Genomic DNA, 21,523 nt, shown 5'->3' on the forward strand with positions numbered 1-21,523 from the left:
TGTCTGTCAGTCTGTGATTCGTATACCTTGAGAACAGTTTTTCTGATCTACTTCATACTGGGAGGGTTTGTTGCTGAACACCCAGGGAAGTGCGGTGTGGAATTTGGTGCCATTTCGACACGCAACACGTTCAATATAAATACATTTTGAATAAACAGCCAACACCACTCTTTGCAGCATCAGGGGCATGGCTTTGGCGCTTTGGCTGCATGGCTTCATGCAGACTGAAGCTGGGCTTACATGTGATTCATCCTCACCTAATCTCATGGGGGAGCAGACATAAACAAATTGGAGATTAGTGTGGTGCGACAAATTGGTTTAAGTTTTTGTCAACAGCATGCAGTATCATTCAGTACCACTCAGCTGCTCTGAGAAGCCTCATTGATTTGGTGTTGGGTCTAATCATCGAAAATTTAAATCATTATTACAAAATAAGTGATCATATCAGGGCAGCCCGAGTAAGTCTGTGAGCAGCTCAGTAGGTTTAAGACTGGATCTGTAAACCCCCCACGTTATCAGATAATCTCTGCTGAACAGCATGCATTGAACAGGCCCTGCATTAATATATGTTAATCTTGTGAACTGTGAAAAGTAGTCGCCACAAAAGAAATCTGTTGCACTCTGTTACTCAGATCCAAAGTCAAGCTCAACAGGAAGTCACTAAATGACTGAACACAGTGTCATAACATTACATTGCTGTCAAAATCTTTACCTGTAAACTGAAACAGATGCAGCCAACTGAAACAAATCACATCGATGCAGCGCATAAGCTGAAGCAAAGCTGCAGCCGTGTTTTCTGTCAGAGCAGCTTTGAGCAAAACTCAAAGCAAGGTCACTTGTTCCTGGCAGCAGCAGCATTACTTATAAAAAATTGTGTAAATGTTTTCTCACTTTAAACATTGGTAATTATAACATAACATACCCCCTTTTGACCGAGGTGGTTCAGGTGCTGGTTTGGAACCAGTGCCTACTCTGGAACCAGCTCTTCGTGTCTCGACATCCAAAGAACTGGCTCCAGGCCAGGAATACTGGTTCCAGAGTGGCACCAACACTGAACAAAGAACCGCTTACATCAGGACATATGGGTGAGGTTATCGTGACAAAGGACCAAACCTTTTACGTTTATCATTTCTAAACCACAGGTAGTGAAGCGTGGTCTAACTTATCCATGGTAGATAAACCTGAAAAACTTTGACTATTTCCACTAATCAAAGCAGCATTGGTCTGAAAATCAGTCATATTTGAAAGCCAATGTAGGTAAGTAAAGTCAACAGCAACACTTGTAAAGAGTCAGTGTAGTTCACCATAGTTGCTCTTAGCAAAGCTGGGAAAAGCAAACCTGTTCTTCAAATGTTCACAGGTTGACCAAACTCCGAACCAGAACTAGCCCCAACCCAGAGCCAGCACTTGGTTGACTTTGGTTGAAAGATTGTATAAAAGGGTTCCAGGAGACCTTTACAACCAAAAGGGGTTCTCCTACAAGCCAAGTAACCATGTATGGTTACAGTTAGCACTTGTAATTACATTAGAATGTAGTTTACATTCACCAGCCCCCATCCCCCGTAAACTGTCAGCAGGACCTAATATCAAAGATTGATCAAAATCAAATTGATTTTGTCCTTGGTGAATTGTTATCAATAACCCTGCTCTCACTTCAAACCGTAAACACACATTAAGCATTTCCGAGGGCCCCCAGCTCTGTTGTTATTAATGCAATGAAGGATTTATCTGTTTTGGATGCATTCGATTGTGGACGCTCTCCACACATACATATTTATTTGACAGTAGTTTGACATAAAGGCTGTCAGAATGCGGTAAAACATTCAAGTGCATAAAAAAGATTGTATTAATCATCTTTGCTAGGTGAATCACAATTATTCAGTATTATAAATATATGTACTGTCGGTGGTCCAAGACACACGCAGCTTGTTTCAGTTCAAGGGGTACAGGCATGTTCAGTTTTACGATGAATAGAGGCACTAATTTATACACCATGAAAACCAATTTGCACCCCTTCCAAGAGGAGTGATGTTATTCAATCGAGACAATAAGAGCACTTGATGAGAATAGATGAACAAAAGACAATAAGAGGAGAATGTAGTTAAACTCGATTGGGGGAGCTAAGTGACTAATGTTAATGTGATGAAATAATTAAAAAGGCCCTCCAGAGAATGAGAATTGATCAGTCAACATCCTCATTTAGAGGAAGATCACCCGATTAGCTCTTCGTATTGTGCGACTAAACCTGGCCTGGGTTTTGTGGGAGAGAGCACCTCAGAACTTTGGCTGAAAGTAAAGAGGTGACGTGATGAAATCAACCAGCAGCACAGTGATTGCCTCCAGCAGCCTGCCATCTATAACACAAACTATGATTATTACAACCCTCTTCCTTTATTGTCAAACGACTATGGCATGAGAAAACAGGCTGCTGTGCTACTTCTGACGAATCGGTTTATCTAAGCATTGCACGCCTTAATGAGGGTTCACTTTTCAAGAAGATCAAGAAGATAACATTAATAAAGTCCTGGGTCAGAGAAGGACAAACAGCCAGGGAGACAGACGGATGACACAAGAAAATCCAGGCATTTAAGTATCCAGTCCCCCCCCAGCAACTTGTCAGACACACACTTCTTTTCTATTAACTGTAGTTAAATGTAGTCTCGATTTTCTCATCTTTAATTAATTCCTCCCTCCTTGAGTTAATGATCGCTGCCTCGGAGACTGAACTGGGGAGATTTTTCTTCTCCGACACTTTGAATTTTATCATTACCAGGCCTGGGCCCACTCGGTAATTAGCATAACCTAATTCTCGTGGCCCTGACACTGACACCCGCACTGTCACTCAGAGCAACACACTGATGACGAAGATCTGAATCTTCCTCTGTCAGGTAAGGACACCTGCCTCCTGCCTCATCCTGTTGCACTGCCACCAGCCAAAATGAGGAGAGGATAGTGCTCTGTCACAGTCTGAGCAGATTACTAATTTGCAGGGGGGTTTTGTATGCTCATTAAGTATACAACAAGCCAAGGTGTTGGAGCTGAAAAAACAGCTTAATGTCCAACACCGAGGAAATAAAAGACATGTATCGCCCCCACACAGTCTCCTGGACACAGACGAGGCAAGAGGCAAAAGGCAAAACACACACACACACACACATACACACACACACACACACAAACACACACAAACATGAATTACTGTTGAATTACAGTATCAATAAACATGCTTCTCAATAAAACAAAGCTGCAAACTGTGCGTGTTTCAAGTCACACAAAAGCCTCACAGCCCCTTTTGATGAGCGTTATCAATGAAAACTAGAGGAGGAAGACTCCTTGTGGATCTCTGCACCCTGATCCTCATGGTGGCACACAAACAGAACCTCTGCCAAAAAGCAAAACGCCTCAGCTGTCAGACAGACGAATAAATAACACCTGTTAGAACATGTGGACTGCGCAGGATCACTTACCTACAAAGAGAGAACTCCTTTCCATGTCGTTCACCTTTCCAAGGAAAAATAGAAATGTGGCAGCAGATACGACCACGTCTGCCGTACTACCCCCCCTGCCAGTACAGAGAGGGAGGGAGGGAAGGAGGGAGAGAGAGTGAAAGGGAGAGAGAGAGAGAGAGAAAGGGAGAGGGGGGGAGAGAGGAAGGAAGAGTGAGTGAGAGAGGAGAAGGGAGGGGGAGAGGGAGACAGACAGAGAGAGACACAGAGAGAGCCAGGGGGAATCAGGTGGATTGGAGCAGTTTCCAGATGCATCACCTTTTATTGACCGGAGCCGAAAAACAATTAACACTCCTTAATTTAGGAAATCTTAATGAAATGTTCACGTGATCGTGAGTTCGGTCCCACGTGAGCATGAAGCTGGATGGAGCTCTCACACAGTTCAGCGCAGGTAACCTATTTGTTGCCTGCTGCGTGGTCAAACAAGCAGCCATAACCTGGAAACCTGTGTCTCCGGCTCCAGGCTGTCGCAGTTTATATGTTTATGGCCCGTCTGTTAACAGAGAGCACGCTCACATCTTCTCACCAAACTATTCCCCCCCTCGTTTTTACTATGTGCACACTCCATTTGTTGCTATAGGGACCGATAAATGAGAAGTCAACCCACAACAGAAAAAACAATGAAACAATAGCTTAAGATGAAGAATGACTCAAATTGCCTGGACTCGTGGTAAGTGGGCAAAATTATATGTAATTACTTTATTTATTTTCATGACTGACCGAAGCGTTCAAAGTGAGGCGCTGCAGCAGTTTGGCTGCATGTGAGTCTGAATGCCTCGGTGTGAGATACACAATCAAACCGCTGGATGGCAGTAAAGGCATGTGAATTGAATTGATAAAGTTATGTCTGCTGTATGTCCGGCCAGACCCTTCGAACCAATCAATGATTTTTACACAGATGATCACTGCACGAATGTTGGCCCATTAAAAAACAATTTAAGTTTACCCTTTTTATTACACATAAATGTTTTTACGTGTCTATTCTTTTTTTTCTTTGACTTTATTTATTCATCTTGTCTGTTAACTGCGGTTGCTCAGGAGACCAATATGCAAAACATATGTATGCCAAATGTCTATTAAAAGCATGAAAAGTAGAGTGACAACGTAATTATAAGTTTTAAAAGACAACTTGAAGAGATAATAAATTGCATATTTTCCCTGTTTTATAACCCCCTTGTGTCTTATTATCTAAATAAATACAGGTAGGTATACAAATCATTACCTTCCACGCCCCTTGACATCCACCGTATGGGGGGGAAAAATGATTTAGCCTTTTTTTTAAAAAAAGCAGATGCTAGCAGGTAATTATGACAGTAGCCCACTTTTCACAGCAAAAGAAAATCTTGTAACTTTAAAAAACAACAACAGCAACTAGGATAAATTAAGGTTAAAACGATCTGATTTTAACAAAAGACCCTTTAATTCAAATGGGCCTACCAACAAAACTAATGAAAGTGCGTTTTTATCATTATAAAGATAGAATATAATCATCATCATTATTATTATGTGTTTATTTATGGTGATTGTTTGTATGTATCATAGATTGTGTCCGGTGGGGTGGGGCTTCCCAGCAGCTGACGTGATCCAACTCTCGCGATATTTCAGTCTATCAGTTTCCTACCCGTCTTGGATACCCTAGTTTCACCGTAGAGAAACATCAACATAGTAACCCGGGAAAGGCAGCCTCAGAGGCGGGTAGCGACATTTACTCCAAGAAATCTCACCGCCGGATTGGATATTTGGTTGCCTGGACAAACGCCGAGATAACAAAAATGGGTGCATGCTGTTAGAAAAAGTTGCTAGCTTAGTTGGCACAACTGTTAGCTAACATTGGTTCGCTAACGTTAGCCAGCTAACGTTAGCAAACAGACAGCTGAACGAAACTGAAGAAGTCCGGAGAAGTTTGGATTTTCTCACTACGAGGACATCGGCATGAATGTGGACAAATAGACACATCGGACCGTTTCCCTAAAGGTATGTGATCTGTCTCTCCAAAGAGGAGTTTAGCTAAGTTTATTCATGACTTTCCTGTCAGCTAGCGGTAACGTCAACTCTCTTGAGTTGGCGGCTCCGACTATTCTCTGGACCGAAGACATTTCGAAATAAGTCGCCTCTTAGTTAGATGTTTTTATGAGTTGCAGGTATATGTTTTTTTGACGTACAACAATTGTTCGAGTAAAAGGAACATGGCTGCTTTAAAAGTTGAGGTTGTTTTAACAATAATCAGGTCATTACAAATCATTTGTACTCTGGTTGATAGCTCACACCCGAAAGTAGATTAACGATGGCTTGTCATGTCCGATTGTGGGGCGAGTAATTCCTGGACAGGATGTTTCAGTCATTGCTTTATCACAGGTCATTTATTGACTATAACGTGAAAAGTCATAGGGCCGTTGTGTACTGTTTAATTCAATAATGTTTATTATGCTAAATACCACATCACTGTCCTTAATATCAACGCCAGCCAGCTGTTGAGTAGCCCTCGAACAGGTCCCAGTTACTCTATCGTTGTAAAGCTACATCTTTGAGGTTCTCGATGTTATACACGCTAATGCTAAAAGTACAAAGTAACAGAACAGAAGGTACACTTCCCAGCGACCCATCCGGCGACAACAGGGCGTTGCTCTATGGATGCAAAATGATGAAAACACGACTTCCAACAGTGAAGTGATGGTGATCAAAGTTAAAATCAATACAACCCCATGGAAAGTCAAAGATGGCACATTATTTCTTCCTCAACTTACGGCTGGTCTGGAAAAGCAGCGCTTTACACAATGGTGACATCAGTGGTCGGAAGCTATATTGCAATAGTGTCATGTCTCGCATTGAGTGTATTTGTACTGTAACGTCCAGCCATAAGCGGCAGCAACGAGTGACCTGTCCAGCATCGCTGCAGTCAGTGAGCGAATAAGAAACTGTGCGCCATCTTGGATTTTGTACGTCTGGACTTACTTTAATGGAAAAATGACCCGAACCATCGGAGAAAGTTTATTTTTGTCACTTAACGCTACCCCGACACCTTCTTTACCTGTGCTGATATGTCGCTAACGAGTACACCTTTCATCCGACGGGTATAAAATTTCAATACATTATCGTTAACGAACTTAATTTGCTCTTAATGCACTGATTGGATTTCTTGGCTATGACAGCAACACAGGACTGTAGTACTATACTACAGTCCTGTAGACTTGGATAAAGCTCGCCGTTTGTTGACTCTTTTGACGCGACTTGTCTAAATCACCAGACATTTGGTAGTCAGACTGTCTTCCAGTCAAACGTGAATGGCTAACACGAAATTAGCTTCAAACAGAGAAGTGTTTCATGTAGTGCTGGCGTGTGCACTTTTCAGTTCAAGTCACAACTTCGCCTAAAGTAGCCGACGTCAGCTTCTCTTGAAAGTCAAGACAACTTGAACACGTTAATAGTTTACCGGTATCCATATTTTGCCATTTTGAGCTATTTTACCATACGCTTTGGATTCAGACCCATTTGGAATCCGATACCAGGTAGAAGATAGGCTACTGTCTGGTTTAATAAACGTCATTTGATAAACACTCTCTGAACTATTGTGTTGAGTGTTTGTAATTATGGTCACCAGTGTGTGACTATATCTTAATGTTTAGGACTGTTACTAAGAAATTCTGTTGAGGTGGAAGCAGAGATGAATGTAGTTTTCTTTCTGTTTGCTGTGTCAGACACGCCACAGGGCTGTGTCACATGATTGTTATGAGTACAAGGCATGACTCCTTATGACTGGAGGAGTGTTAAATATGATGGCAAAACACCCACAATGACTAGGCCAGACTTTCTTTTAGATCCATGGTACAATTAACTTATCAAAGTGATTGCGTTTGTCTCAGGAAGATGGTTCCCTATCCAGAACATAACCATAAAACATAATTTAGTTGTTGACTTGATAAGAGTAGCACTTGGGTGGGACCAGACACCTGTGCGCTAGTATTATAGGTGTTTTAAGTAAACATCACATGGCTAATGTATGACTAACATCAGGTCTGCCTCCTTTCCCTCATGGAAACCTTATGAGGAATGTGTTGTTGTAGAACCTGTTTCAAATGGCATTCAGATTAGTCAAGCTGTCATACCAGAAACATACGCAATACTGGAAACTAATTATGCCTGTACAAACAGTATTTATATTTTAATTGTTCACATGTTGGGTGTGGATTGCAACTCATAGTCTAGACTCTAAGGTGTGTTTTTGTACATTTCTTGTTCAAAGGGTGCTTGATGAATTTTGTTTATGTATGTTATGCCTTGTTTTGGTTTCAGTTGACATCCTTGTTTTAGTTGCCAGTTTGCTTCCTTTGTGTCCAGATGGTATCTTATACAGCATTAGAGTACAAGAGTATATACTTTAATGACATTTGGTGGTGACCTCATTTATGTCACTTTCACCTTTGCTCAGTATGGGTTTTTATAATTTACTTGCTGCAGGTGACTGGGAGAGATGAGGAGCAGCAGGAGGACTGAAGCGCCTGTTAAAAGCACCACTCATCAGCTCCCAGATCACAATATTGGCACAGGTTTGTCCTGAAATTCATAATGCACAGTACATATTTCATAGGAATTGTTAGCACCTGCACAGTATCACTTGTGGTACTTAATGTATTCTCTTTCTCCTTGTCAGAGCTGACAACTGCATGGACAACTTTGGCTCAGTCCAAAGCTGCTGTAAGTAAACCTCAAACAGTTTTCTGCTGAATGACTTGTTTGTTTGTAGAGCCTCTCAGACAGAATTACCATTTCTTAACAGTTATGAAATACAATTCATATGTGAGAATGATGAAGTCTGACATGTGTATTCTCGCTTGGTAGTTGCGGCATATAGAAAACCGTCTAGAGGCAACTCCAGGGACAGGGGTTCTCCTAGACTCTGTCATGGACCCCCCCAGGAAAAAGTCCTCCAGGACAGTCCGCTGCAGGGGTGAGTTATGACATGTAGAGCTACTTTTAATATGATTTATAAATGTGATCAGTTCATTTCTACACTTAAACCATAACTGTGTTTACTTAACTCTATCACAGATGGACAACAAGCTGATGACAATGGGGGGTCTTCAAAGCGAAGGGGGTGTAGTCAGCAGAGTCCAGAAAAGAGCAGCTCACGCAGCCCACTGAGAAATACCACCCAGGACAGCAATGTCCGCAGGAACAACAGTGTGGAGTTCAGGGAACCACTTGCCTCCTACAGGTATAAATAATGCCCTCAATGCATTAATCAAAAAAACATCCATCCCACCCCCCCATTTCTGGGTACATTGCTATATTGAGATGGGAGGATATGCTGTCACACTCAAGACTGGTTATCTGTGGTTTGGTTCGAATACTGATCACATTACTTTGGCAATTTTTTTCTTATTCCAAATCCTCTACAAAAGACAAAATTAAACTTTGCCTAAAAGCACTCAGCTTTCATTAAACAAAACAGTGTTGTTGTTATTACCATTTTGACAGACATGACAATGATACCATTCTAATGATACTACTGTGTGTGTGTGTGTGTGTGTGTGTGTGTGTGTGTGTGTGTGTGTGTGTGTGTGTGTGTGTGTGTTCTAGTGCCAAAAGAATAAGACGCTGTTTATCCCCAACATGGGCTATGATATTTTCATTGTAATTATTGCATAACTTTGTTGTTTTAGCCTGATACATCAGGAGCGATATTTACATCAATAACAGTCAGTCCCAAGCACTCTACTCTCCCAAGACTTCCATTCAGAGACCATATGTTCCTGACACCTCCTCTGAATAGCTTGTGGCTAAATAACTGTTAGATACTTCAGCAGCTCAAGGCTCCAGTGTTTGCAGTGACACTGAGCAAAATTTGAATATGTGGCACATTTACAGTAAAAGATAAAATTTGCAAATGTTTTATTGATAGCAATATTATTATTTGAATTTTATCTGTTACGGCATTATACATTTCTTTTTCAATATTTTTATGGCAATGTATGAAATGACGATGTGAAAACATTTTGCTTTTATTAACTTTAAGATAATTATTATCCCATTCAGCTGCTCTGTGTAGTTTTACAGTGCTTTATAGCAAGTTCCAGCCCATTGTTAAGCTGTGTGGCCATCAACCTTTCTGTTACGGTTAACTCCGGCTGTCCACAAACTAACTTTTAGAGCTAAAAGAGAATTGATATTCAACTTGCATTTCATAGGTGGCCAGAACACAATTTTAAATGAATGATCATTTTTTCTCTCACTCTATCATGCTGACTGTGTAAATAAGCAACTGTTTACTTAAAAGTTTGCCATGTCAGTTTAAAACATGATATTTCAACATTCATAACTTTTTCTGCAAGGGGCCAAATATATCCATTACGCACATCCAAAAGTTGTTATGTATGTGTTTTTCTATTATCTGCAAATGTACGCAATATAACATGATATGGGCTATTGATTAGTATTTTTTTTTACAAAATTGAATTTTTTTTTCAGCATTGTATTATTTTTTAAACAGTTTTCATTATTAAATAAAAGTCTGTACCCTTTGGCCACCCAAAAATGTGCATTGCTGAACACTCAGTTAGTGGTGAATTAAGAGTAAATCATCTTAAATCTCCTGCCTGATCCCATGTAATCTGGTTTGTCTCCAGAGAGGCCACCCCCCCACCATATCCCACCACTCAGCTGGAGGCCTACGGTCTGCAGTCAGTGCCAGGGTCTTCGTTCGCATCCTCTACACCTCCCTCAGATCCTCTGCTCAGCCAGCTGGTCTACCAGAGAGACACCAGGGACAAACAGACGGACAGGGACCTGGATAGCACACGATCCTCAGCTCAGGAGAACACAGAGGTCCGCTACCTCAATGACCAGCCAGCCCTGGTCACTCTGGGGGCTATTGGACACCAGTCACATCTCACGGGTGTAAGACTCCCTGACGAAGAAAGCACTCCCAAAGCACAGCCTGGCATGGATAGCCAAGAGTCAAGCCCATGTGTAGCTCCAGCCTCAGGCTCCATACGCCGAGGGGAAAGCACTCCCTCCACCAGCCCTGGCTCAGCTTCCCAGCGGTTGGAGAACCTGAGGCGACATCAGCCTGATGATAAACTAGAGAAGCTCAAAGAGCGTATTCGCAGGCAGAGACAACACCTGGAGGAGGCTGCCGAGAGAGAGAAGCTGCTGGGTTTTCTGGAACAGCCCATTGTGGCAGCTGTGGGGAGTAACGATGCCAGTACTCGCAACATGCCCACAGCCAAAATACGGAAAGTAGCAGCTGCACCGCCTGCTCCTATATACAAAGGTACCATTAGTGAAGGCAGTTTCCCAAACTGTATCATTGTTGTTTTTTTGACCCTTTTTTAGATAAAGAGATAAACATTTGTGAAGTGATAGCTTGATGTTTTTGGAATACATTTTTAGCTATTTATCAGGAAACATGCTGCTACAGCTCTAATCGTCAATCCTTTTAATCTCAGGTTTCAATAGTACTGAGACAAAGATCCGGACTCCTGATGGGAAAGTTTGGAAAGAGGAGGAGTTTCATAACCTCAGCAGAGAAATATACAGCGACCTGTCACGACAGTTTGCTGGTAAGACCAGGACACGAATGTGCTCTTCTCATTGATATAATTTCTTATTTATAACTCTCCTTCAACTATCAGGATGTCACAGATTTTTTTTTATTTATGTTTTGTCTTGGACTTCTACTTTTGTTTGGTAAAGGGCAGTGATTCACGAGCTCTTGTATTTTCACAGTTAGATTGGGGAAAATCTATTTGGATGGGCTGCTCAAATAGATTCTATATATAGGACACACTGAGTTGTATTGATCCATCAGATGCGTGAACCAATATTGTATCGGCTGTTTTACATAGAGGAGTTTAGTATAAAAAGTTTTACATAAACAAACATGATTTCTGCTTATAGTCTTTGGTTTCTAACATCAGAGAGGGCTGTTTTTTCAGCCAACTTACATATTTTACTTTATTAATTAATGCTTGTCATTTGTGTTGCTTTGGAACTTATTCTCTGAATGTGTTGTTTGTATACAGAGACCACCAGATCCAGGCATCAGCAGCAGAGAGAACAGAGAGCAGACAGGTCCAAAGAGAGGAGACCTCCCAAACCAGTCAGGAAGGTCCACAGAGCTGCCCCTTCCTCTGACCTAAATGCAAAACCAGGTATAATAATCCTCTTTTTATGTGAGAGGGCCAACACACCCTCTCATCTATTTTGAATTAGTGACAGTTGGAAAGCTAAGCATGTGGGACAGTCTGGCAGGATTTTATCAAGGGTCAGTGCGCACAGTCCAAGAGCATCAAATATTTAGCTATCTGTGTACTTGGAAGGTTTTTCCCAACTACCTTTTTTACTTGGCTGCAGGTTTTATTTACCTATACCGTTTATTTCTGCACACATTTTCTTGCTATTTTAACACGCCCACATGCTCCTTCTAATGTCCGTCCAGTAGTGATTTGGCTGATGTCATTAAAAAATCAGTGCAATCTTTTTTACTTTATTTACGTTCATCATAACAAGCCAGAAAACTACAAATATGAATTATTTACTTTGAATCCAAATTGTTTCAAATGCCTCAGACAAACTGCAGCAGCTGGTGTTCAGACTACAGTGTTGGTGTGTTCTTTCCATCTACTCAGTTCTACTCAGTTACCCATAGAGACCTGTGTGTGTGTGTGTGTGTGTTCCAGTACATGAACCAGATACATTTCTGGCCTTTGAGACTTTAATGCCCCAAGAAATGTCTAGTATGTGTGACATGCAGTTCTTGTCCAGCAAGCAGCATTCAGACACCTACATGAAAGACTCATAGCCACATACTCCTGTAACCTGGCCATAGCAGACCCCTGAAAGCTGAGAAATTCCCCCTTTCCCCACAAAGATGCTTCCAAAGAAACACATGTAAACATGATCTCTAGCCATCTTTACCCCTGTGTCTGTTTAGACCTGGACACAAGGGAAGGCATTCGTTCATTATGTATTCTGATGTCACTGTGACCTTTCATCTAAAAGAATGATGTCGCTGTGACATATCATCCCAATGAATGATACAGTGTTGTTGCAGAAACAGCTGAAAATCTGTCTTTGCTGTGCTCTAGCTTTCATTCACTCTGTGCCTCGTGTGTCTTCCAACTTTTGAGTTGTCTCTCAAGTCTGGTTGGTCTCTGTTTCCTACTGGCACAGCACTATAAATAGCCCTCTGAAATCTGTGTCCAGGTTCAGTTGGCTCATCCACTCAGTACGAACAGCTGCTCGGATAGTAGATGTACAACTTCATTACCAGGAACTGCTCTTCAGTAGAATACATTCATAAGGAAAGTGATGTAGAGATCATTCCAAACAAGGAGCCAGTGCTGTTTTTTAAATGTTAGTTCCCTTTTTTCTGAACACCACAAACACTCACACTCATTGTTTTGTTCTTGTTGCAGCTAATTGAGCAACAAAGTTTGGCAATACTCTGCCGTATATATGTTATCTTATGTATATTATACACAGTGTGAGAAATTAGGGCAAGGTCTTTTGTTGCATCACATCTTGAATAGCTTAATAAACGTACACAAAATCGTGCTCTACTTCTTTTGTATTTTACTAGCTTTGAGTTAAAAAAAACTGTTAAATTTGTCATACTGAAGCAATGCATTTCATGCATCTGTTCCATTTTCTAAGCTGTGTGTGTGTTTATGTCCAAGTAAGTCTTCTCCGGTGGTTGCATGTCTGCATATAAGTGCTCACACATTTGGTCATGTTCCAGGATACAGTATGAACTATATTGAATGGCAATGCTCTCAACTGGCAGTTGTTAATTTTCCGTTTTTCTGCAGTAATAAGTCCTGCATCATGGCGAGAGGGCCAGAAGCTGGTGAAGATGGTCCTTGGTCCAGTTCCCAAGCTTCCCAGGGAGGACAGGCCCCAGCAAGCTGATGGACTGGGTCGGACAGGTGGGAATGAGAGACCTACTCTGAACTCTTCAATATATGCCACTGCAGCTCTTTCTGATATTACTATGTTAGCAATTTTCATGATACCAAGAGCCATCTTAGCTACTTCTCATATGGTAGTAACCATTTTCCCAATAGTCTTCCTGCACAACTTGACACATAGTCATTGACCAGTGTTTCGGGAGGTAGAAAGACAGAAAACTTGATCAGCAGCCTACTAGATTTTGAAGAGCTCATCAAAATGTGTCACCTTGTCACCAAATGTCTTCTCTGCATTATTTACATGAAGCGGCATGTACGACAATCCTTAATCACCAACATGTAAATTAGGTTTTGCACCTCCTCCCTCGCCTTTCACACATCTTTTGTCCTCATTGTTCTTTCATCTGTGTTCTCACGTTGCCATTCAACCTTTACCACTAAAATGAAATATACATTTCTGCGCTTGCTGCTGTTACTTGTGACAGTTTATCCATGTGAATGAAATATGTTAGATAGTTCTGATAGCAGTGGGATTCACAGCTAGAGAGCAAGACTGACTGCAAAATCCACCAAAGAAGATTAATAAATAAAGAGTTTTTGGCTGCTGCTGTACCAACAGAGATAATACTCATGCATGATTTGCATCCACCTCTGTCTTTGCTAGCTGCACTCTGTACCACTGACCGTAAGAAATAGAGATTGACTGGCTGTTCTGGTTGGGTGCACAATTTAACATGGCCTGATTTCCAGAGGTTGCCTGCAGTACATTTACACTGGGGAAAGGCAGAGTGGGGTAGTGAAGATGCAGCGGTTAACTGCAGTCATGTTTTGAAATAACACTGTCTGGATTAGATTCTGTAAAATCAACAGACTCTACGAGAATTTTCAATTTGGCCCAGATTAGAGTTGCCATGGTAAGCCCGCCCTCCAAACCTCATTTAGTATTCTGTCTGGATCTTGCACTTAAGCCTGAGAGTTTTTTTTTTTTCTTAATCTGCTGCAGTCACTTGGAGCATTGAGTGTTTTTCAAGCTGTGATAAACCTGAGATAAACACAAGAACGGTGTATATGATTTTTATCGCCTCCTACTAATATTGAAGACCAATCACAGACTTAAACCTAGATTAAGTATGAACCATGAAAGCCAATTTTCAATGTTTCATCAATGTAGCATCAACTTGAAAGTCTTAGTTTAGCATTGCAGCTATGTAGTATCAAGCCCTATGTATGTTTGTTATTGTGAATTGTGTATAAACCTTTGCTAACTGTGATATTTTTCCTTTCTTTGAATGTCCACCAGCTTCCCATTATCGTTCCAGTTTGGACCGCCACTCAGAATCAAAACCACGATCTCGTCCTAACAGCACAGAAAGGCCTCGTAGTGGATCACAAGGGCATACCAAAATACACTCTACAAACACATCTACCCCTTCATCTGGAGATCGGGACAAGGCCCATGTGGGTGTAAGCGCAGACCTGTTGTCAGCAGACATCCAGGGGATACTTGATGACCTTCAGCTGGAGTGCAAAACAGCTGAGAGGGAGGATAGGGCCCGTCAAAGGTCCCGGGGTGGGAGCAGCAGTAGGAGAGGGAGAGGAGGATCAGGGTCACGGACAAGGACTCCAGTCTCTGCTTGGGGAGCTACTGTAGCAATGGCGAGCTCCTCAAGAGGCTGCCGCAGCGCCAGCCCAACTACTCGCAGACCAGAGACTGCCAATTCGGCTGACGCAGGGCACAAAAGGCGACATTACGATGCTGATACTGTTCGGCAGTACATTTCCAGGCAACAAGAGGAGAGAAAAAGGCGTCAAGCAGAAGAGAAGAGGGCACTGAGGGAAGACGCAGAGAGGAGAAACCAGAGATTGAAGGAGCTCTACAGGAAGCAAAGAGAAGTGGCAAGAACAGCAGCCCTTCCTAGTGAGACACCTGTGTCCCCTGTACAACGGCGACTACAGGAGACCTATAACAAACTGCTGCTGGAGGAGGCTGAGCTGAGCGTGGAGGCCACACAGACACAACCTGCTGCTCCTTCTAGTCACATGGTATTTTACATACAATACATCGTCACCTATTTACATGTGAAACTTTTATTGTGATAACTGGAGTGGTGCAATGATTGATTTACAGAAAGAAGACAAATCAGTTAACATTTGCTTGTTCCAGCTTTGGTCCTTTTTTCATGTATAAAGAGTGATTATGATTTTTCTCAACACAATGTGTTTTTCATGTCTTATGCCACAGAGGCCGATGTACCAGCCATCCGGAGAATCAGACAAGGAAAACAAAAGACTAGAGGCACCACAGAGCCCCTCGAGCAGTGATAGATCTTTGAATGATCAGCCACCTCCTCCATTATCCAGGTACACACATGGACACACAAACTCCCAGAACAACAATCCTCCTACACTCAGATTTACTGACACAGATAAACAACTAACAACTCTCAGCACAGTACACATAATCTGGAATCTCCTTGATTTTATGTTTGAACAATAAATTCTAGGGAATCACCTGACTATACCAAACAGTGAACTGTTTGTTCCTAGATGGTTGGTTTTTATGAACACCCCCTGTAAGTGCCCCAGAAGTCTTGTTGCACTGCATTTTAGTGAAGATAAAAAAAATAATAGTTTTACTGTCACTGATCCTGTTTTAGCTACATGAAAGAACATTTTCGTTTGACTGGAAATAAACATGAGGGTCTTTTTAAAGATTTTACTTTTAAAACAGACAATTATAGTAATCGTTCTCTGTGTGTAATGAGTGATTGTAGTTCATTTCATTTAGTCATTATGTCGTATACTATTAACAGTTCTGTTTCAGGCTTGTGAATACATTTATCCATAATGTATAACTGAAAAAAAACAAAACATACTGCAATATGTAAAGGTGTTTTTTGCAGAGAAGTATAGACAGAAAATGTCACAGAAATGTTTTTACTGTAGTCTAAATATTCAGAATGACTAATAATATCTCTTCACTACAAATTCTGGGTATTCACATCTAAAATTCTCGTTTGCTTTTTTCAGTAGTGGGTAAAATGAAAACACCTTATATATGGTTAGTTTGATCATTGTTTGGAAGCAGACTGCTCCATTTTTTCTAGCTTCATAAAAGTCTCTGTTCTCTCTTTTGCAGGAATGATCTGGATGTTAGATTTGCTCCTTTTCTTCAACCTGACCGTCTGAGCCCAGTTGTTCGACCTACAGCTGGCCCCAGCAGCAGTGCACTTGCTCCTTATGGCGACCACCTCCTCTCTCAGCTTCTCAGGATGGAAACTGCAGTGGCAGCTGGTGATGTCCAGCACACCCAGCGGCCAGCCACAGCACCATCCAGCAGGTTGCAGTCCAAGATGTCTCGCATTGAGGCCCTTAAGGCCACAGCCGCATCCCTCTCCAACCGCATAGAGAGTGAGGCGAGAAAGCTTGCTGGGGAGGGGATCAACTATGGTACAGCAACTTCAGTGGGCATGGATACTATTTTGGCTCAGAGGCCATCTCAAGCTAATCTTGATGGAGGCTGGGCAGAAACAGCTGCCACAGAAAATAATGACGTGGCATTGAGGATCCAGAGGATTTTGACTAGCACAGGTCACAGTCCTTATAATGGCACAGCTCTTCCAGGAGAAGGCAATCTGCATACTTTCAGTGGACAGAAAGAAACAAAAGGTACACACACCAACTGGACCAATCCCCAAGGTGATGTAACAAGTTCCATTCTCAACAGTTACGTACGTGAAAGAGGGAAGCTAGGCAATGACTTGGAAAAGGTAGAGAGAATGGATCAAACTGCACAAAGTAGAGGATACGGATTGATGGAGGACAAGAATCGGACAGATCTTCATGACTCAAGTGCGGGTTCCATCAGTGAGGGTCCTCTTCTGAGTGAAGGGAGTTTTTCTGAAGATGAGGTAAGCCCTCATCACCAGGCCAGCAATCATGTACCCAGAGCAGCAGACCGCTTGGAGGCAGTGGACTACTGTGCAGGTCAAAGAAGAGATTACCAGCGACTGTCAGAGTTCCAGAGGGAGGCAGCAAGGTGCCCGACCCTCAGCTCACCCTTTGCGCAGCATGATGGCAGCAAAGCAGCCTGGGAAGAACTGAACAAAGGAAGCCCTCACAGTGTTATAAACATCTTCACTAAGAACCTTCAAAGCCATGTTAGAGGTTAGTTCACATGAGTCCATACCCACAACCAAGGAAAATATAACATTATTTTTCATGTTAAATGTGGGTCAAACAGCAATTTGTGTCTTGTCTGACAAATTTATCAGTGTCTGTGGATTAATGAACAGGGACAGGCTCATTTTCCATTAAATGTTAATTTTAGTGTTAGTAGCCAACACAGCAAGAAAATATTTGTCACTTCTGTTAAAATTCTCATAAAAATGGAACTATAAGAGCTGGACAGGCTGTTTGTCATGTTAAATCTGTAGTTGTCTTACTGTCAACACATGCAACATACTGACAGGCAGTCTTAGTACAATAATAAATATTTCTCCTGCCTGTCTTATCTTCACCTTTTCCTTCAGCGAGGGAGAGGAACTCTCCCTCTGCCCATTCTGTGCACTCTGGAAATGGCCTAGTAGATGCAGCCCTCTATGAAGACGACTTTGTGTCATCACATAGCAGTGGAGCCAGTGGACAGTCAAAGGGAGCCTCTAATTCCCGCAGGTAAGAGAAATAAAGTAGACATTAGTTTTCAAAATGTCCACTGGATGGCACCCATGTCCCACAAATAGGAAGCTCATGCACTCCTTTCAGACAGCAGTCTCACTCTGTAATCTTTAGTTCTTTCAGACATATTAACCCTGCTGTTGATCCCATGTTTCATAGTTATAATGTTTAATGTTTTACTGTGTTGTGTCGCTGATACTGAATCTTGTTTTAAGTGAACTGATGATATGTCTTTCTCCTGTCTCTGTTAGCATGAACAATCATTTTGAGGAGCTAATGCGAAGATCTCCCTATGAGAAAAGTACAGGTGGCATCAGTTCACACCACTCGTCCTTTCACTTATCTGTTCACTCACCACATCTTTCCTCTGGTTCACCATCTGGCTCGTCACCCTTCTCCAGCAAGCACTCCACAAGAAAGAGAGGTGAGAATTAATAGTTTTTCATAATTTCCATTTTTATTATATTTCCACATCAGTTTTCATTTAAAAGGATTCAAGTAAATTATCTGTATATTAACAAATACAGTTACAAGTCTATTTGCTGCAAAATTTAACTTCCCTGTTCCTCTGCAGGTGCAGCATCAGACCAGAGCGATGCCACTCTAGTGGAAGAGCAGAGGAGCTCCTGCTCACCTCCCTCAGAGGCTTTATCCTCTGACTCCAGGAAAAGGGGCTCAGACAACAGTCAGACCAAGAGTGTCCACTCTAATGACACTTTAGGGGAAACTTCTCACCAAAGGTAATGATCTAAAAAAAAAAAAAAACTTTTCTCCTGATAGGTTCCATTGAGTTTTTTCAGTTAAGAGCAGATTGAGATATCAAATAAAAGAGACCGTCGAGTGGTATCAGGGAAGTGGATGCATGGTGAATTGTGTTCCCATCAGTTTAAAGTTCCCATGCATCCAGTTGTCTGTGGTATTTCCTTCCTTCCTGGTTTTCAGTATTCTAAGTGCAACACTATTTTCTGGGGGAAGGTAGGGCTATTGGCTTACAAGCAGATATTTTTTAAGCTGTCCTGGATATGGTAGGTTACAGATGTCTCATTAACGGTCACAGCATGATTGTATGTCTTTATTTCATGGTGCTTATTTCGTCCAAAAATTTAAACTTTCTTTAACTGCATATAGATTAAGCAATTGACAGTAAAGTGATTTTGAATCAGCCTGTCAAGCCATACCGTTTCCTTCACTACGTATATCCATACAAAGCTAGAATGGAATTTTGATATCTATGTGCACTAAGGGATGAATGGGATCTATTCAGCACTGCATCATCTCAACTGTTCCTACCAGTTAAAAACCTCCAATTGGTATAAACTCTAATTACCCAAGGGTTAATTTATCTGGGCATGTCTAATTACTAAACTATGCTGAGAGAGCACTAGTTAAGGCTGCCAGTCCAAACAGACTTGTGGCTTGCTGTTCTTTTGAAGGCCTGAGGGTTTAAACAGCTGTGTAGTGCCCAGAAAGAGGAGGAGGCAGCAGTTCAACCCAGTACGCAAAACACTGGGTGTTTTGTTTTAGGGGCCTGCAGGGTGGTTGGTGGGGTCAGCCAGCTTCACCACAGCTTGGGCCTGCAGCCAGAGAGGAGGAGAGAGTTCTTTTCTTTTAATCTTAGAGCCCAGTAGTGACATTTGAGCCCTCTAATGGTATTCTGAAGCCCAGGTAGCAGGTTCCTGCCACTCTGGAGCCTGTGTGTCCAACACAACATAAGATAAGATTGTTTCACTTTAGTGGTGACTTCCGTACTTTGATTCAAACGATCTCTACAGACAGCACATGTAGGTTTTTATTACTTTTGTAGGCTGTAGCCGGCTGCATTCAAATCTATTTCTGTTCATATAACAGTTAGCATTGAGATCATGACAATGTGGTTGTACTCTAGATATATTAATTAGGTCTCATTGTGAAGAAAAAGGGTGCCACTGTCTGCTATCCGAGATGGGAAAGTAGAGCGTATCCTGATCTCGTTAGACATCACCCACGGACTCTGATCATCTGTGAGCAGCACAATATATCCATTCATAGTGCAGGCCTCTCTCAGCAGGCTGTCTCAGTCCATTCCAGGGTTTGCAGGACCAGGGCCCCCTTATTTCTTTTACATTTAATCAACCTACTTCTCTGTTCAAAATAGTCAACCCACTCTGCAAAATGTGTAATATCCCACTTTCCTGTGTATGATTTAAAAACCTATTTTGGAATTGGTTTTACTAGAATGTGTATTGAATATTGTTTTAAAACCTCTTGAATAGTAATGCCTGTGCACCAAAGCCCATCAACCTGAATGCCATAACACATTCCACTGTTTCCCAGAGGATGAAGTTGTAGCAGCAGTCAGATTTTAACAGCGCCGCACCGCCACTGCTATTTGTGTGTAGGGCAAACACTGCATTCACTTTAGAGGAGATGGTTATCAACTATTTACCTGAGTTTTTTTTTCTGTCTTTTTCTAACTTTTTCCTTCAACAGTAAAAAGTCTTCAGCAGCCAGGCCCAAACAGACTTCTCCTTCAAGCTGGTCAGACCCTGGTTCTCCTCCAGCAGCAGACTCTCCTAGTGAGCCTGTCCGAAGTGGCTCGCTTAGGGTGAATAACCCAAACACAGGCACTGCAGCTCACAGTGGTAGAGCAGAGACCAAGACCACAGGTAAATGCAACTCACATTAATGTATCAAACAACAGATGTTGTATGAAGCAGGGCTTAATTGGAAGAGTTTGGATAGTAAACAAATTGACGTTGATGAAATGTGATTTCACCTGCACCATATGTAAAAACATTTGTAAACGGAGTGTACAAAGTTTTATATTTTTTCAACTGTTTGGTTTTAGACTTTTAGAATCACCTCAATCTCAGTGCCACACTAATTTAAATCTCTCTCTCACCTTCTCCACCCTTCCTTTCTCCTAGGTGAGCTACAGTATTCTCCTGCTGCCTTGCAGCAGCGTATGGTAGCAGAGCTCCAGTACCTGGAGTCCATTGAGGAGTCAGTTCGGCAGCTGGGGGACGTGGAGAGGCTGATGGGTGTATCCATGGCTCAGCAGGAGAGCGTGTCATTGGCCCAGATGCTTAAGGTGACAAGGGAATTTGTAGTCTTTATCTATATATCTTTGTTACTCTGAGCAACAAAGAGGCTCGGCTATGTATTTTTATGTGTCTGAAATGTTAACTTACACTCTTGTTTTGACATTTTTTTTATATAGCTTCATATTTGATTGTTACGACAGCACAAAATCTAAGAAATATGGTAAAAGTTACAACACCTGTACTTTTCTACATTATTAAGTATCCCCCAATAATTGCATTTATCTGGAATTTAAATTAATTATTGATGCTGCATAACATCTACATGATGAATACTTTAAGAGCTTTTTTGACTTCCATAAATTGCAGCGACTTACTACCTCACTAATGTCTGTATTGATGCACTGTATTG

At 41.8% G+C, this 21,523-nt stretch overlaps 2 protein-coding genes across 9 annotated transcripts in view; one reads left to right on the forward strand and one right to left on the reverse strand.

Moving 5' to 3' along the window:
- LOC119028470 (voltage-dependent R-type calcium channel subunit alpha-1E) overlaps positions 1 to 3,748 on the reverse strand; it is a 105,515-nt gene extending 101,767 nt beyond the window's left edge. For 3 of the 6 annotated variants that reach the window (XM_037114500.1, XM_037114499.1, XM_037114496.1), the window contains exon 1: positions 3,468 to 3,747. The gene's annotated coding sequence lies outside the window, so the exon portion shown is untranslated. Of the gene's footprint in view, positions 1 to 3,467 lie in introns of all 6 variants that reach the window. The other 3 variants (XM_037114501.1, XM_037114502.1, XM_037114497.1) reach the window with 1 other exon arrangement.
- A 1,359-nt stretch (positions 3,749 to 5,107) lies between these two features.
- cep350 (centrosomal protein 350) overlaps positions 5,108 to 21,523 on the forward strand; it is a 32,371-nt gene continuing 15,955 nt past the window's right edge. For 2 of the 3 annotated variants that reach the window (XM_037114095.1, XM_037114097.1), the window contains exons 1-17: positions 5,108 to 5,480; positions 7,962 to 8,050; positions 8,155 to 8,198; positions 8,343 to 8,451; positions 8,553 to 8,718; positions 10,130 to 10,776; positions 10,952 to 11,065; positions 11,528 to 11,656; positions 13,316 to 13,432; positions 14,715 to 15,457; positions 15,657 to 15,775; positions 16,554 to 17,581; positions 17,947 to 18,088; positions 18,343 to 18,515; positions 18,666 to 18,831; positions 20,561 to 20,736; positions 20,998 to 21,161. In XM_037114095.1, coding sequence (XP_036969990.1) covers positions 7,975 to 8,050; positions 8,155 to 8,198; positions 8,343 to 8,451; positions 8,553 to 8,718; positions 10,130 to 10,776; positions 10,952 to 11,065; positions 11,528 to 11,656; positions 13,316 to 13,432; positions 14,715 to 15,457; positions 15,657 to 15,775; positions 16,554 to 17,581; positions 17,947 to 18,088; positions 18,343 to 18,515; positions 18,666 to 18,831; positions 20,561 to 20,736; positions 20,998 to 21,161 — 4,113 coding nt within the window. In that variant the 5' untranslated portion in view covers positions 5,108 to 5,480; positions 7,962 to 7,974. Of the gene's footprint in view, positions 5,481 to 6,454; positions 6,578 to 7,961; positions 8,051 to 8,154; positions 8,199 to 8,342; positions 8,452 to 8,552; positions 8,719 to 10,129; positions 10,777 to 10,951; positions 11,066 to 11,527; positions 11,657 to 13,315; positions 13,433 to 14,714; positions 15,458 to 15,656; positions 15,776 to 16,553; positions 17,582 to 17,946; positions 18,089 to 18,342; positions 18,516 to 18,665; positions 18,832 to 20,560; positions 20,737 to 20,997; positions 21,162 to 21,523 lie in introns of those variants that run through there. The other variant, XM_037114096.1, reaches the window with a different exon arrangement.

The sequence above is a fragment of the Acanthopagrus latus genome, chromosome 11 (genome assembly GCF_904848185.1).
Source record: "Acanthopagrus latus isolate v.2019 chromosome 11, fAcaLat1.1, whole genome shotgun sequence".
Classification (NCBI taxonomy): domain Eukaryota; kingdom Metazoa; phylum Chordata; class Actinopteri; order Spariformes; family Sparidae; genus Acanthopagrus; species Acanthopagrus latus.